The sequence below is a fragment of the Citrus sinensis genome, chromosome 6 (assembly GCF_022201045.2).
Source record: "Citrus sinensis cultivar Valencia sweet orange chromosome 6, DVS_A1.0, whole genome shotgun sequence".
Taxonomy (NCBI): domain Eukaryota; kingdom Viridiplantae; phylum Streptophyta; class Magnoliopsida; order Sapindales; family Rutaceae; genus Citrus; species Citrus sinensis.
Window position 1 is genome coordinate 7,971,612 of NC_068561.1, and position 12,295 is coordinate 7,983,906.

General features: G+C 33.3%; 1 protein-coding gene across 2 annotated transcripts; it reads left to right on the plus strand.

Moving 5' to 3' along the window:
* Window positions 1–518: 518 nt before the first annotated feature.
* On the plus strand, window positions 519–3,414 carry LOC102631014 (uncharacterized). 2 transcript variants are annotated; one of them, XM_006491605.4, is made up of 5 exons: window positions 519–963; window positions 1,069–1,175; window positions 1,750–1,866; window positions 1,950–2,051; window positions 3,136–3,414. In XM_006491605.4, exons 1-5 carry the CDS (start codon window positions 777–779, stop codon window positions 3,304–3,306), a joined length of 684 nt encoding a protein of 227 aa, XP_006491668.1. In that variant the 5' UTR covers window positions 519–776; the 3' UTR covers window positions 3,307–3,414. The 2 variants fall into 2 exon arrangements, with proteins under 2 accessions (XP_006491668.1, XP_006491667.1); XM_006491604.4 differs by having other exon boundaries at window positions 523–972.
* The last annotated feature ends 8,881 nt before the right edge of the window (window positions 3,415–12,295 follow it).

A 12,295-nucleotide genomic window follows, 5' to 3' on the forward strand; every position in this document is an offset into this window, starting at 1 on the left:
TTATATTTGTTTATTTAATTATTTTTATTTTATATTATTATTGGATAAGATATAATATAATGTTAATGTAACTATAATTAAACTTATTTATTTACTAGTAAGTACTAATGCAATATTTACAAGTTTTATTTTTTAGTGAAATAAATACTTTTATTTTTTTTCGGATTCGAAGATTTTTGAGGATTTACAGAAGTAGATCCATATTCAATCCACTAATTGCGGATTATTAAATTTTTAATTCAATCTAATTCATCAATTCACATATCCAATTTTTACGGATCGAATTTTTATGAATAAAATAGATTGAGCAAATTGAATTGGATTCTGAACACCTCTAATGAGAAATAAAAAAAATTGTGGAGTAATAATAGGGAGGAATGGAAAAGATAAGTTGATTTCTTTTTATGAAATCTTTTCCTCCAGTTGCACTGTCATTCTGATAATTTATTACTACCGTTAGATTTCTGACTTTAAATCCAAAGGTTCAGCTCAGTTGGCTGTTATTAACAGTCTGCAGCTTAGCCGGACCCCCAAACAAAATCATCAATGGTACGGAAAACCGGAAAGTCCCGAGAACCACTGTTTCCAAGCCGAACGCCCAGTTGTCTTTTCAGTTTCACCGTCGTACACGTACTCGTGTAGCGTGACATGCACACGTGTCAATCGTCCACATGTGGCGTCAATTCCTCCCTCCTCCTCTCTTTGGTATATATAAATAATACATCCTAAAAAGATTCCTCCTCTCTCTGTCTCTCTTCTCTCATCAGAATCTGCAAATGATGACCGAGACTTGCGCTTTCTGCTTCGTCTCTCCTTACTCTTCAATTCCATCCGTTTCTCGCTGTCTGAGGGAACCTAATTCCTTCCTCTTAACGTCCGTTTCGTATCGTCGTTCATCTCGTTTCCTCCGATTCACTGCCGACGCAGCTTCAGATTCATTCAATTTCTTTCCTTGGGCCCACGGTGAAAGCGGTGTGCCGTTGAGTTGGAATCTTTTTTTTTTTTAGTTTTAATTAGCGGAAAATTAACGAAGTTTTCATTTTTTTTTCCTTTTGTTTAATTTGATAGGAATCGAATGGGTTCAGGAGGAGAGAGTGACTCTGTTTACAGCTGATGGGCTTGTTCAGATTGGTGGTTCCATGGTCCCTAGACGTGTCTCTTCTTCTACTTCTGATGTACGTGTGCCCCTCATTTCTTTGTTCTAAAATATTTTATGGCTGTTTAAACGGATATTAGGGTATAATTTGGATGACATTTCACTGAAAATAGAAGAAAAAAAGATAAAAACTAAAGCTTTTCACAGGGATGTATCTGGAAATCGTTCTTGAAAAATATCTGGCCAACTGTATAGTTGTATTCTTTAATTTAATTTGTATCAGCTTTACATTGTTCAGGATTTTCTTTGAAGAAAAAAATTGTACTGGTTGAACCCCAGATATCTTGTTTCAACTCAATAGGTTTACCAACTAAACTGATAGGTTATTTTTGATTGCTTATTACTGTCGATTATTGTCATTCAACAATTTTTTGCCTGATGTTGAACTGTTTTATGTTTGAGTGCCCTTGTAATTGCATATCAAAACTGTTCTATTCTGCCTCTTTTTCTCTTTTACTTGTTTGGAAAATGCATAAGAGCTGGCATTCTAGAATTGGATAACTTTTTGGATTCGTCACTTGTTCTTTGCAAATTTTTCATTTCCTAATGGAATATACAGTTGAGTGAAATGAAAATATTTAACCTTCTAACAGAAGAAGCAAGGGAGGTCAAAATCCTCCCAAAGATTTCAACGGTTTCAAGAGAGTGATTACATGGATCCAAACCAAAGACTGTGTCTAGGTGCTCTCTTTGATATTGCGGCAACAAATGTAAGCTATCTTTATACTTACAGTATAATACACCTTTTGAGACTATAAGCTCTGTCTTATGTGTATTGATTTTGTTATTTTAGGGACTCGATATGGGCAGGAGGCTTTGTATACTTGGGTTTTGCCGTTCCATTGAGATGTTAAGTGATGTCGTGGAAGATACAGTTTTAGAGCATGGTGGGGAGGTATGGCATATTGTATTAATTTAACTTTCTTAGTGATATTCAAGTTCTATACTAGATTTAGTTGTGGTTTAGATTTTATTTTTCGTACTACATATATTTTCTGGTAGTCCTTTTTCCCCAACTATAAAATCATCACATAGTTTCTAGTCCATCAGCATCCCCTGTACAAATAAAATTATGGGCTGGTTGCTTCTTTTATGTTCCAGCTCTGATCTTTGTAGACTATCTTAGGTTTTGGTTTCTTTGTGTGTTTATTGGATGCTATTACATTCTAGAACATAGTTTTACTTTTATTGCTATTACATTTGAGAACTGGATTGGTCTGTTGACGTGATAAACTCGTTCAGCCTTGTAATATTGTTTGAACTGTTGTTCTTGTCCGAGTTTAATGCCATTATTCTTCGATTTTATTCAATTAATGTACATTATGTGTCCTTTAAGATTTTATTTATAGGTCTACTGTTTTATTGAATTTCTGGAAGTGAATCAGTCATAGATCAGTATGATGTCTGATAATTTGTAGACTTTGTTAGTTTTTAGTTCCTGATTTATTCATTTTAGAGCATAGTTTTGCTTTTTCGATCATTTTGGCATTTTGAGAATTGGATTGGTCTGTTGATGTGATAAACAGATTCAGTTTTGTAACTTACTTTCTGATCTTTTGTATTTAGTCTCGGTTTAATACCATGTATTGTTGTTATTCTTTGTCTCTATTCAATTATAAGTATGCTTTTTGCCCTTTACGCTTATGTCAATCTCTTTTGTTCTTATGGAATTTCTGGAAGTGGGCCTGTCACAGTCTACAGACAGCTACAGAGCATAATTTCATTGCTTTACTAGTCAGATATGAATATGAATAAAAGCAGACATTTTGAGTTCCTCAAGTAGCTTCATAACCTTTTATGTTTTTCGTTTAGGTTCTTTAGTAGTGGCATGGGCAAGTTATTGGTTAGGCTGATGGAAATTGCAACATTTGATGGCCAACCACTGTTTTCAGTTTAACACTGTTGCGTAGCATGTATGTTCTTGTAAATTTGAGCTTGCCCACCATTACCATAATATTAAAACATGTATCTTTGTTTAGGTTGTTGCTGCGGAGAAGGCAAGCAAAGGTGGCTTGCATGAGAAGCTAACTATGACAGTTGCAGTGCCATTTCTTTGGGGGGTTCCTCCTGCTTCTGAAACACTTCACCTTGCTGTTCAAAGTGGTGGGGGGATTGTAGAGAAGGTTTATTGGCAATGGGATTTTTTGTAAATAATATCAAATTCTTCTAATAATCAATACATTCTGTGCATAAGCTGTTGTATTCCCAATGTACAAAATTATTATTCCTAATGCAAGTATATAGTCTGATTATTCAAAGACTTGGTGTTACTGGAAATATTCCATGATTAGGGTGCGACTAAGGTGGGTGACTAGCCTCACCATACATCTCTCATTTTTGGATATTGATAACCCTTCATTATTATTATATGCTGTGTTATACCAATTGCCTTGTGGCCCTTTCTGTGAAGAATGGGTAGCATCGTTTCTATGGCCGCCTTTTTCAATTTTCATTATGCCCATCAATTAAAGTGTCCTGGGTAGTCACCTCTATTATTTTCATTTTACGCCCATCTAAACTATCAACAATTGTTTTCATTTGAAGGGAATAATTAGCAACAATGAATGAATATTTCATAGTGGTTTTCGATAACCAATTGATACCAAAGTCGTGATGCGTTGGCTTACTGTGGTCGTAACAGTCTTTCTAGAACTCTCTAAACATCTAATTTTCAGCACAAGGATTGGTATAAACTTATCCCAATTTTTCTCTATTGCGAGTTGAGTGAGGCAATTTACATATAAAAATTATTTCAAACATTTTATTAGAAAATTAAAAAAATGGAACTATTTTAATTTACTAAACCATTCTTTACACCCAATTACTCAACACTCTTTACTTAAATTTAGAAATTAAAATTTTATAATAAAATGTTTGAAATAATTTTTATATGTAAATTGCCTCACTTTACTTAAATTTAGAAATTAAAATTTTACTTTCTACACCTCATTATACCGAAACCAACTCTATTACAACATGTAATTTTAAATACTTTTGTTATTTTCTATCACTCTTTAATGATACAGCCACAAACTCTTATACAAACTTATCTTGTACAAACTGATGTGGCATTAATTCATTGGTTGAATTAAATATCTCTTAGCCCACATGATTTATTTATATTATTTTATTATATCACTCTTGTGCATGATTTATTCTATCACTCCTCCAACATGTAATTTTAAATAATTATCTTCAGCTCTAATACCACTTGTTGTGCGCGGAATGCGGAATCAAGCGCACTAAATAATCACAAGAAAATAAAGGACACAAAATATAACGTGGTTCGGCAATATGCCTACATCCACGGGATCAAGAGAAAATAATTGTATAACTAACAATTATTTGAGTAAAAAAATTGAGTAAAGAAAACTCACTTCCCAAAATCCAAATACACCCAAAGCACTCTCACACACACTCTTTAATTGTTCACACTCTCAGAACTCTAGAATTACTTCACTTGCAATTTCTCTTAAGCTCCCAAAATTTTGGGATGCTTTACAAATGAAGAATGCATCTCTATTTATAGCCAAAATGGTTGCACTGTTGCACCAAACCCTTTGTCAAATTATCAATTAAATCGGCAACTAAATTCTTCAAAATTGACAAATGCATGCATGCGGTGCCAAACTCTTCCAAATAGTCAATTATGCATGTGACTTACCTTTTTCCTTTTTTTCAACCAAATTTGGCTTTTCAACAGACTAAACTGCCGTAATTTTTTATGCACTAGGAAATCATCCTCAAAGAAGCAGAATTTGTTTTTAATGACAGTGAAATCTTCAATGCCTTGACCACCTGCTGCTGTGTTCTTTCATTTTTTTTTACTCTTTTTTGCAGGATTTGTGAAGTTGCTGCACTGAATTCAATTAATTGTTAAATTGCTGAGCACGTTTTTGGCTTATAAAAGTGGCAGAGTAATCATATTTTCAAAACTCATCATAATTACAACAATTGATATTTTATTATTTACAACATTCTTAAAGACAAATTAAGATGAGTTCTGGAAATGTTCTGGCTTTTACTCTAGATCCTACTGTGGCTTCCTCATATTATCCCATACTACAACCATTATAATAGCCAAAAACTTGCCAAACATATAAAAAATAAAGCCATTCAATGGAGACCATTTCAAGCGTTGGTAGAAAAAAATTCATGACATTCTCCATATGCATAACTTGACTGACTATCCGAAAAAACCTCCCCCGAAACAAGGCTGTGAAGATTATGAGAATAAAATGAAAACATGGACTGCAAATAACAAGGTTTGCAAGTACACGAATTTTAAATACTCTTTCTAGCAACCTTTATATCTACAACCCTTACAAAATTGATCCCAACAATAGTTTATTGGTGATTTTTTCATTTTAGAATTGTGGATAATAAACCTCTTATAGACCAAATCCAATACTACCACCTTTTAGTTATTAACTTGAAAATGAGGGTATTGAACTTCTTGACAAAAATTTGGCTAGTTGTCTAATTGAGAATCTTCTTGAATCAAGGAGTGATTATATCAAAACCTCAAAGTAGAAGAAGAAACCTATGAGCCTTGAAGATATAATTATGCATATAAAGATTGGAAAGCATAACAGGTTTAGAGATATGGCTAGAAACTTGCAATCTAAAGCAAATGTAATTGAGACTAAGCTTTAACCTGACCAAAGATAGAATAATCCAACAAGAAATATATGAATAAAGGTAAAAGTCCCACTGCTAAAACTGTTATGTTTGTGGAAAAATTGGATACTATGCCTATCAATGTAGAAATAAAGCTTAGAGAAATTGAGACAACAAAAATCCTCCCAAAGCCATCTTGGCTGAAGGAGATGAAATTATTGCTGCAGTGGTTGTCTAAAAAATGAACATGGTTGTTGGATACAATGGTTGGGTGATTGATTCCAGAACCATTAGATATATATGTGGTGACAGGGAACCATTTTTTTATTATACTCCAGTGAAAGAAGGAGAAGAATTTGTTTCCCTTGGTGATTCTCGGTCTACACTGGCATTGGGTACAGGAAAAGTTCTTCTCAAACTTACTTTTGGGAAAACCTCTCGCTGAGTAATGTTCTCCATGTTCCATAAATTCGATACAACTTGATCTTTGTTTTTGTATTGGGCAAGACTACGGTTAAAGTGTCTTTTGAGGGTGACAAAATTGTAATGAGTAAGAATGGGGTACTTGCTAGGAAGGGTTACTGTTCTTAAGATATGAGAATAAAATGAAAATGAAAATGTTTCTTCTTCTGTTTATACTTATTCGTTTGCTAATGTTGACTATATTAATTTATGGCATGAAAAACTTGGTCATGTAAATTTTTCTTATAATAAGAAAATGAAAGAACTTGGTTTACTGTCTAAATTGAACTTGTCAAATGACAAATGTGTAATTCCATAAAGAAGACGTGTAAACTAGTTCAAAATAAAGAAATTGAACTTCTCAGTTTAATTTGCAGTGATCTTAGTGATTTAAAATAGACCATGACTAGTGGGGGTAAAAGCTATTATAATACCTTTATTAATAATTTCTCAAGATATACAGAAAATATATCTATTGAGAAATAAAGATGAAATAGGTGAAAAGTTCTTAATCTATAATAATGAAGTTGAAAATCAGCATAATAAGAAAATCAAAAAATTAAGAACTAATAGAGGAGGTGAATATGATTCAAGCATATTAAATGCTAATTGTGAGAATTATGGCATCATCCATGGAGTGACACCTCCCTATTCACTTGAATTTAATGGTATAATTAAAAGGAGAAACAGAACATTGAAGAATATGGTAAATGCCACGTTTGTATGTTTTAGAGCACTGTTAAATTTGTGGGAAGGAGCTATATTGTTAGCTTGTAACATTCAAAATATGAAAGACTCTCCATAAGTTATAGAGGGGCTATAAGCCACACTTATCATACCTCAAAGTATGGAGTGCCCAGCGAAGGTTCTCAAACATGTTTTTAAAAGGACCAGATTGGAACTTAAAATTATTAACTGTTTATTCATAGATTATGTCCAGAACAATGCTGCTTATAGATTCTTAGTACTTAGAGATAATAGACATTCATTTGAGGAGGATACCATCATTGAGTTTAAGAATGCTGAGTTTTTTTTTAATATAATTTTTCTAAGAAAGCTAAAATAAGTTATTTAGCCAAGACAGAGTTAATTGGTGATCCTTTTGAAATTTCGGATACCAAATTGAGGAGAAGTAAAAGGATGAGAACGACAACTAGTTTTGGTAAAGATTACTATGTTTTTCTTACTGAGAATGATCCTTCAATTTTTAAAAAAGCAATGGCTTCCCGTGATGGACCTTTATGGAGAGAGGCAATTAACAGTGAGTTAGATTCCATCATGAGCGATCTTATATAAGAGTTAGTTGATTTGCCTCCAAGTACTAAGCCTATAGGGTACAAATGGATTTTTAAAGAAAATTGAAAGCTATTGGATCAATTGATAAGTATAAGACAAGGTTAGTTGCCAAAGGGTTCTCGAAAAGAAAGCCATAGATTATTTTGATACACTTACTCCTATTAGAGTTTTAATTGCACTTGCTATAACTCATATCTTAAATATTCATCAAATGGATATCAAAATTGTGTTTCTAAATGGAGATCTGGATGAAGAAATCTACATGAGTCATCCTAAGGGCTGTGTAATACCAAGCACTGAGCATAAGATATGCAAGTTAGTTAAGTCATTATATGGCTTAAAACAAGCACCAAAACAATGGTATGAGAAATTTGACCAAGTATTAGTGTCAAATGAATATGCGATCAATGATTCAGATAAATGTATCTACTTTACATCCATTGGCGCCACTACTTATGTGATCATTTGTCTCTATACTGATGACATGCTCATCCTAAGTCCCAATTTAGGAATGATCAATGAGATCAAGTGGATGCTTGTTTTTAAGTTCAATATGAAGGATACAAGAGAAGCACGTGTTGTATTAGGCATCAAAATCACTAAAATTAATGATGATCTCAGGTTATCACAGGCACACTATGTTGAGAAAGTTTGGGTATTGTGACGGAAAATTAATCTTTACACCGTTTGATGCAAATATCTACCTTAAGAAAAGTTTAAAGTAGTGTTGATCAATTGAGATATGCCCAAATCATTAGTAGCCTAATGTATTTGATGAATAGTCTCAAAAAGCCTGACTTTGCATATGCTGTAGGCCGACAGAGTAGATATACTCAAAATCTGAGCAAAGATCATTGGACTGCTGTAGGTAGACTTGCAAGGTATTTGAAAAACACCATTGATTATAGAATTAATTGTAATAGTTCTCCACTGATGCTAGAAGGAATAGTGATGCAAATTGGATTTCAGGATCCGATGAAATCAAATCCTTTAATGGTTATATATTTACTCTTAGTGGAAGTGTTGTGTCTTGGAAATTCTCCAAGCAAAAATGTACAACTACTTCTACCATGGAGTCCAAATAAATTGCTTTAGAAAAGGCATGTACTGAGGCTAAGTGGTTAAGAAACCTCTTAGCAGATCTTTCAGCTTACCCTTCTACATCAATGTCAATAAACTGTAGTTGTCAGGCTACTATTGCTAAAGTAAAAAGTAAGATTTATGACAATATTGTAAAGCAGCTATTAGAATATAAGGCATTGAACCTAGATTTTGTGAGGCAGAGTCAAATTTGGCTGATATGTTAAGGGGATGAGACTACTGCCTATAATAGAAGATAAGAGTGATGGTAGCCCTACTTATATGATTGGATATCCCATGAAATATTCATAAGGGTAATAATAACTCTCTTGTTGACTGGTGGCACTATCAAGTCATATATTTAAGTCCTCCCTGTGGCAAGATAGTTGCTAACTGTAGTGATTTAGGCTAAGGTATTATGCTCTCAGTGAACTCTGTAGTCTATTTTTTGTATGGTGGTTTGTCTAAACTGCATGACACACTTGATAAAGGTTCACCTCTGTGAGTGTAGAATTGGGTCAATTCCTATGAGAGCTAGACAAGTATGTCTAGAGCACTCATGAAAACCAGGAAGGCATAGGTCCATTAAAATGAGTCGCTGAACATCTATATTTTTTGAATGCTTAATATAAGGCTCCAATTGTCTGCATATGCAAGAGGAACTTTGGTTCATAGAAACTGTAAGTTTCACTACACTCCCAAGAAGCAAGGTTATTTGCTTAATGCCTCGTTCATAACCAGTTCATACATATTAAGTTCTTATTAAAATATAAAAAGATGAAAGACAAAGATATATGTGTGTTTTGAAATAGACGGGGGATTGTTGTGAAATATATTAAAAAAATTCAATTAAATATTTCAGAACAAGATTTAAAATTGCTTTTGCCATTGTGATGAGTTTGTTGAATGACTCTTGAAACCAACATGATGGCATCAAGTTTCTAGCTCATTTATATTGATTCATGGCTGATTTCTTGTGATAAAAGATAAGACTGAATTGGTCTTTGGTAGTTGGCTTTCAAGTATAAAAAGGATAAGGCTGGTGACCATTAGTAGAGTTGAACAAATTTCCTCTTCTTCTCTTTTCTCTCATTGCAACTTTATCAATTCTCTCTCATTTTATAGAAATCTCTCATTTTCTATGTTGTTCTTAATTGATATAATTAGGATTTCGCTCTTTACAAGAGTGAGTCGTTGCATCCTGGAAGATTAAACTATTGTAATTCTTTTATGCACCAGGAAATCATCCTCGAAGAAGCAAAATTTGTTTTTAATGACAATGAAATCTTCAATGCCTCGACCACCTGCTCCCATGTTCTTTCATTTGTTTCCTCTTTTTCGCAAGATCTGTGAAGTTACTAGACTAATTTAATTAATTATTAAACTGCTGAGCACGTTTTTGGCTTATAAAAGTTTTTGCCACTTTATTTTGTAATCATATTTTCAAAATTTACTACGACTTCATTTTGCAATTATATTTTCGAAACTCATCATCGTTACTACAACTTGTCTTTTATTATTTACAACATTCTTAAAGACCAATCAAGAGGAGTTTTGGAAATGTTTTGGCATCTACTCCAAATCCTATTGTGGCTTCCTAATGTTCTCTCATCGTTGCAACCATTATGATAGCCAAGAACTTGCTAGACATATCAAGAATAGACTGTTCAATGGAGACCATTCCAAGTGGTTGCAAAAATAAAAATTCATTTAGTTCTTGATATGCATAACTTGGTTGACTATCGGAAAAAAACCTCCCTTAGAATTAAGGCTGTGAAGATTATGAGAATAAAATGAAAACATGGACTGGAAAAGCAAGGTCTGTAGGTACATAATTTTAAATGCCCTTTCTAGCAACCTTTATGATATACTACCCTTACAAAATTGCTTGTGAAATATGGGGCCAGCTTAATAAAAAATATATTACAAAGGAGGCTGGATCCCAAAAGTAATTTATTGGTATTTTTTGCATTTTAGAATAGTGGATATTAAACCTGTTATAGACCAAATCTGTGATTACCACTTGTTAGTTAATAACCTGAAAAATGAGGGTATTGAACTTCCTGAATGATTTTTCGCTGGTTGTTTAATTGAGAAGCTTCCTAAATCATGGAGTCATTATATCAAAACCTCGAAGTATAAGAAGAAACGTGTGAGCCTTGAAGACATAATTGTGTATATAAAGATTAAAAAACATAACAAGCTTAGAGATATGTCTAGAAACATGCACTCTAATGCAAATGTAATTGAGACTAAGCCTCTATAGACCAGAGATAGAATAATCCTATCAAGAAGTATCTAAATTAATGTAAAAATCTTATTGCTAAAAAGAAACGTTGCTGTCATGTTTACGGAAAAATTGGAGACAAGAAAAATCCTCCAAAGCCAACTTGGCTGAAGGGGATGAAATTATTGCTGCTATGGTTGTCTCCAAAGTGAACATGGATACTGGAAACAATGATTGGGTGATTGATTTTAGAGCCTGTAAACAAAAATGTGGTGGTAGGACTCACTTTTAGATTATACTCCAATCAGGGAAGGAGAAGAATTTGTTTTCCTTGCAAGGGAAAATTTCTTCTAAAACTTACTTTTGGGAAAACCCTCTCACTGAGTAACGTTCTCCATATTCTAGAAATTCGATACAACTTGATCTCTATTTTTATATTGGTCAAGGTTGGCGTTAAAGTGCCTTGTATGCTACAAAGCTAGTTTTTCCCATCAAACCAGTCCTGACTCACCTTACCACTCCAGAATTCTCACCAGATCTCCTATGGACTCTCTTTGAATGGTATTCCCCACTTACTTGGTGGCGCAAGCAACTCCAACATTTGTGTACCTTTCATGGATTAGACAAAATGCCAGAACAAGAAGCTAACATGTGGACTGCAGCCTTCATCGTCCACAGGCCTTATTTCCAGCATCCAGAAACACGGGACTACTGGACACAAGATATGGCATATGAATGGAGAACTTACCAGTGGGTAGTTGTTGGGAATGGGGTATTTGTTGGGAATGGTTATTGTTCTGAATAACTATTCAAGCTCAATGTACAAAAATGTTTCTTCTTCTATTTACATTTATTCTTTTGCTAATATTGTTGACCTTATGGATTTATGGCATGGAAGATTTGGTCATGTGAACTTTCTTATATTAAGAAAATGAAAGAACTTGGTTTACTGCTTAAATTGAACTTGTCAAATGACAAATGCTATGTATGTGTAAACAATTTCAAAATGGAGAAACTGAACTTCTCAATTTAATTCACAGTGAACTTGGTGATTTAAAATAAACCATGACTAAAGCGGGGTCAAAGGTATTATATTACCTTTATTGATAATTTCTTGAGGTATACAAAAATATATCTATTGAGAAATAAAGATGAAGTAGGTGAAAAGTCCTTAATTTATAAGAGTGAAGTTGAAAATCAACTTAATAAGAAAATGAAAAGATTAAAAATCGATAAAGGAGGTGAATATTATTCAAGCATAGTAAATGCTTATTGTGAGAATCATGGCATCATCCATGGACACCTCCCTATTTACTAATGGTGTGGCTAAAAGGGAAATCAAAACATTAAAGAATATTGTAAATGCCATGTTACCTCAAAATGTAGATTCAGTTTCTTCTTCTTCTTTTTTAATAAAAAAAATTACAAGAAAACAACTAAAAAATAATATTTTA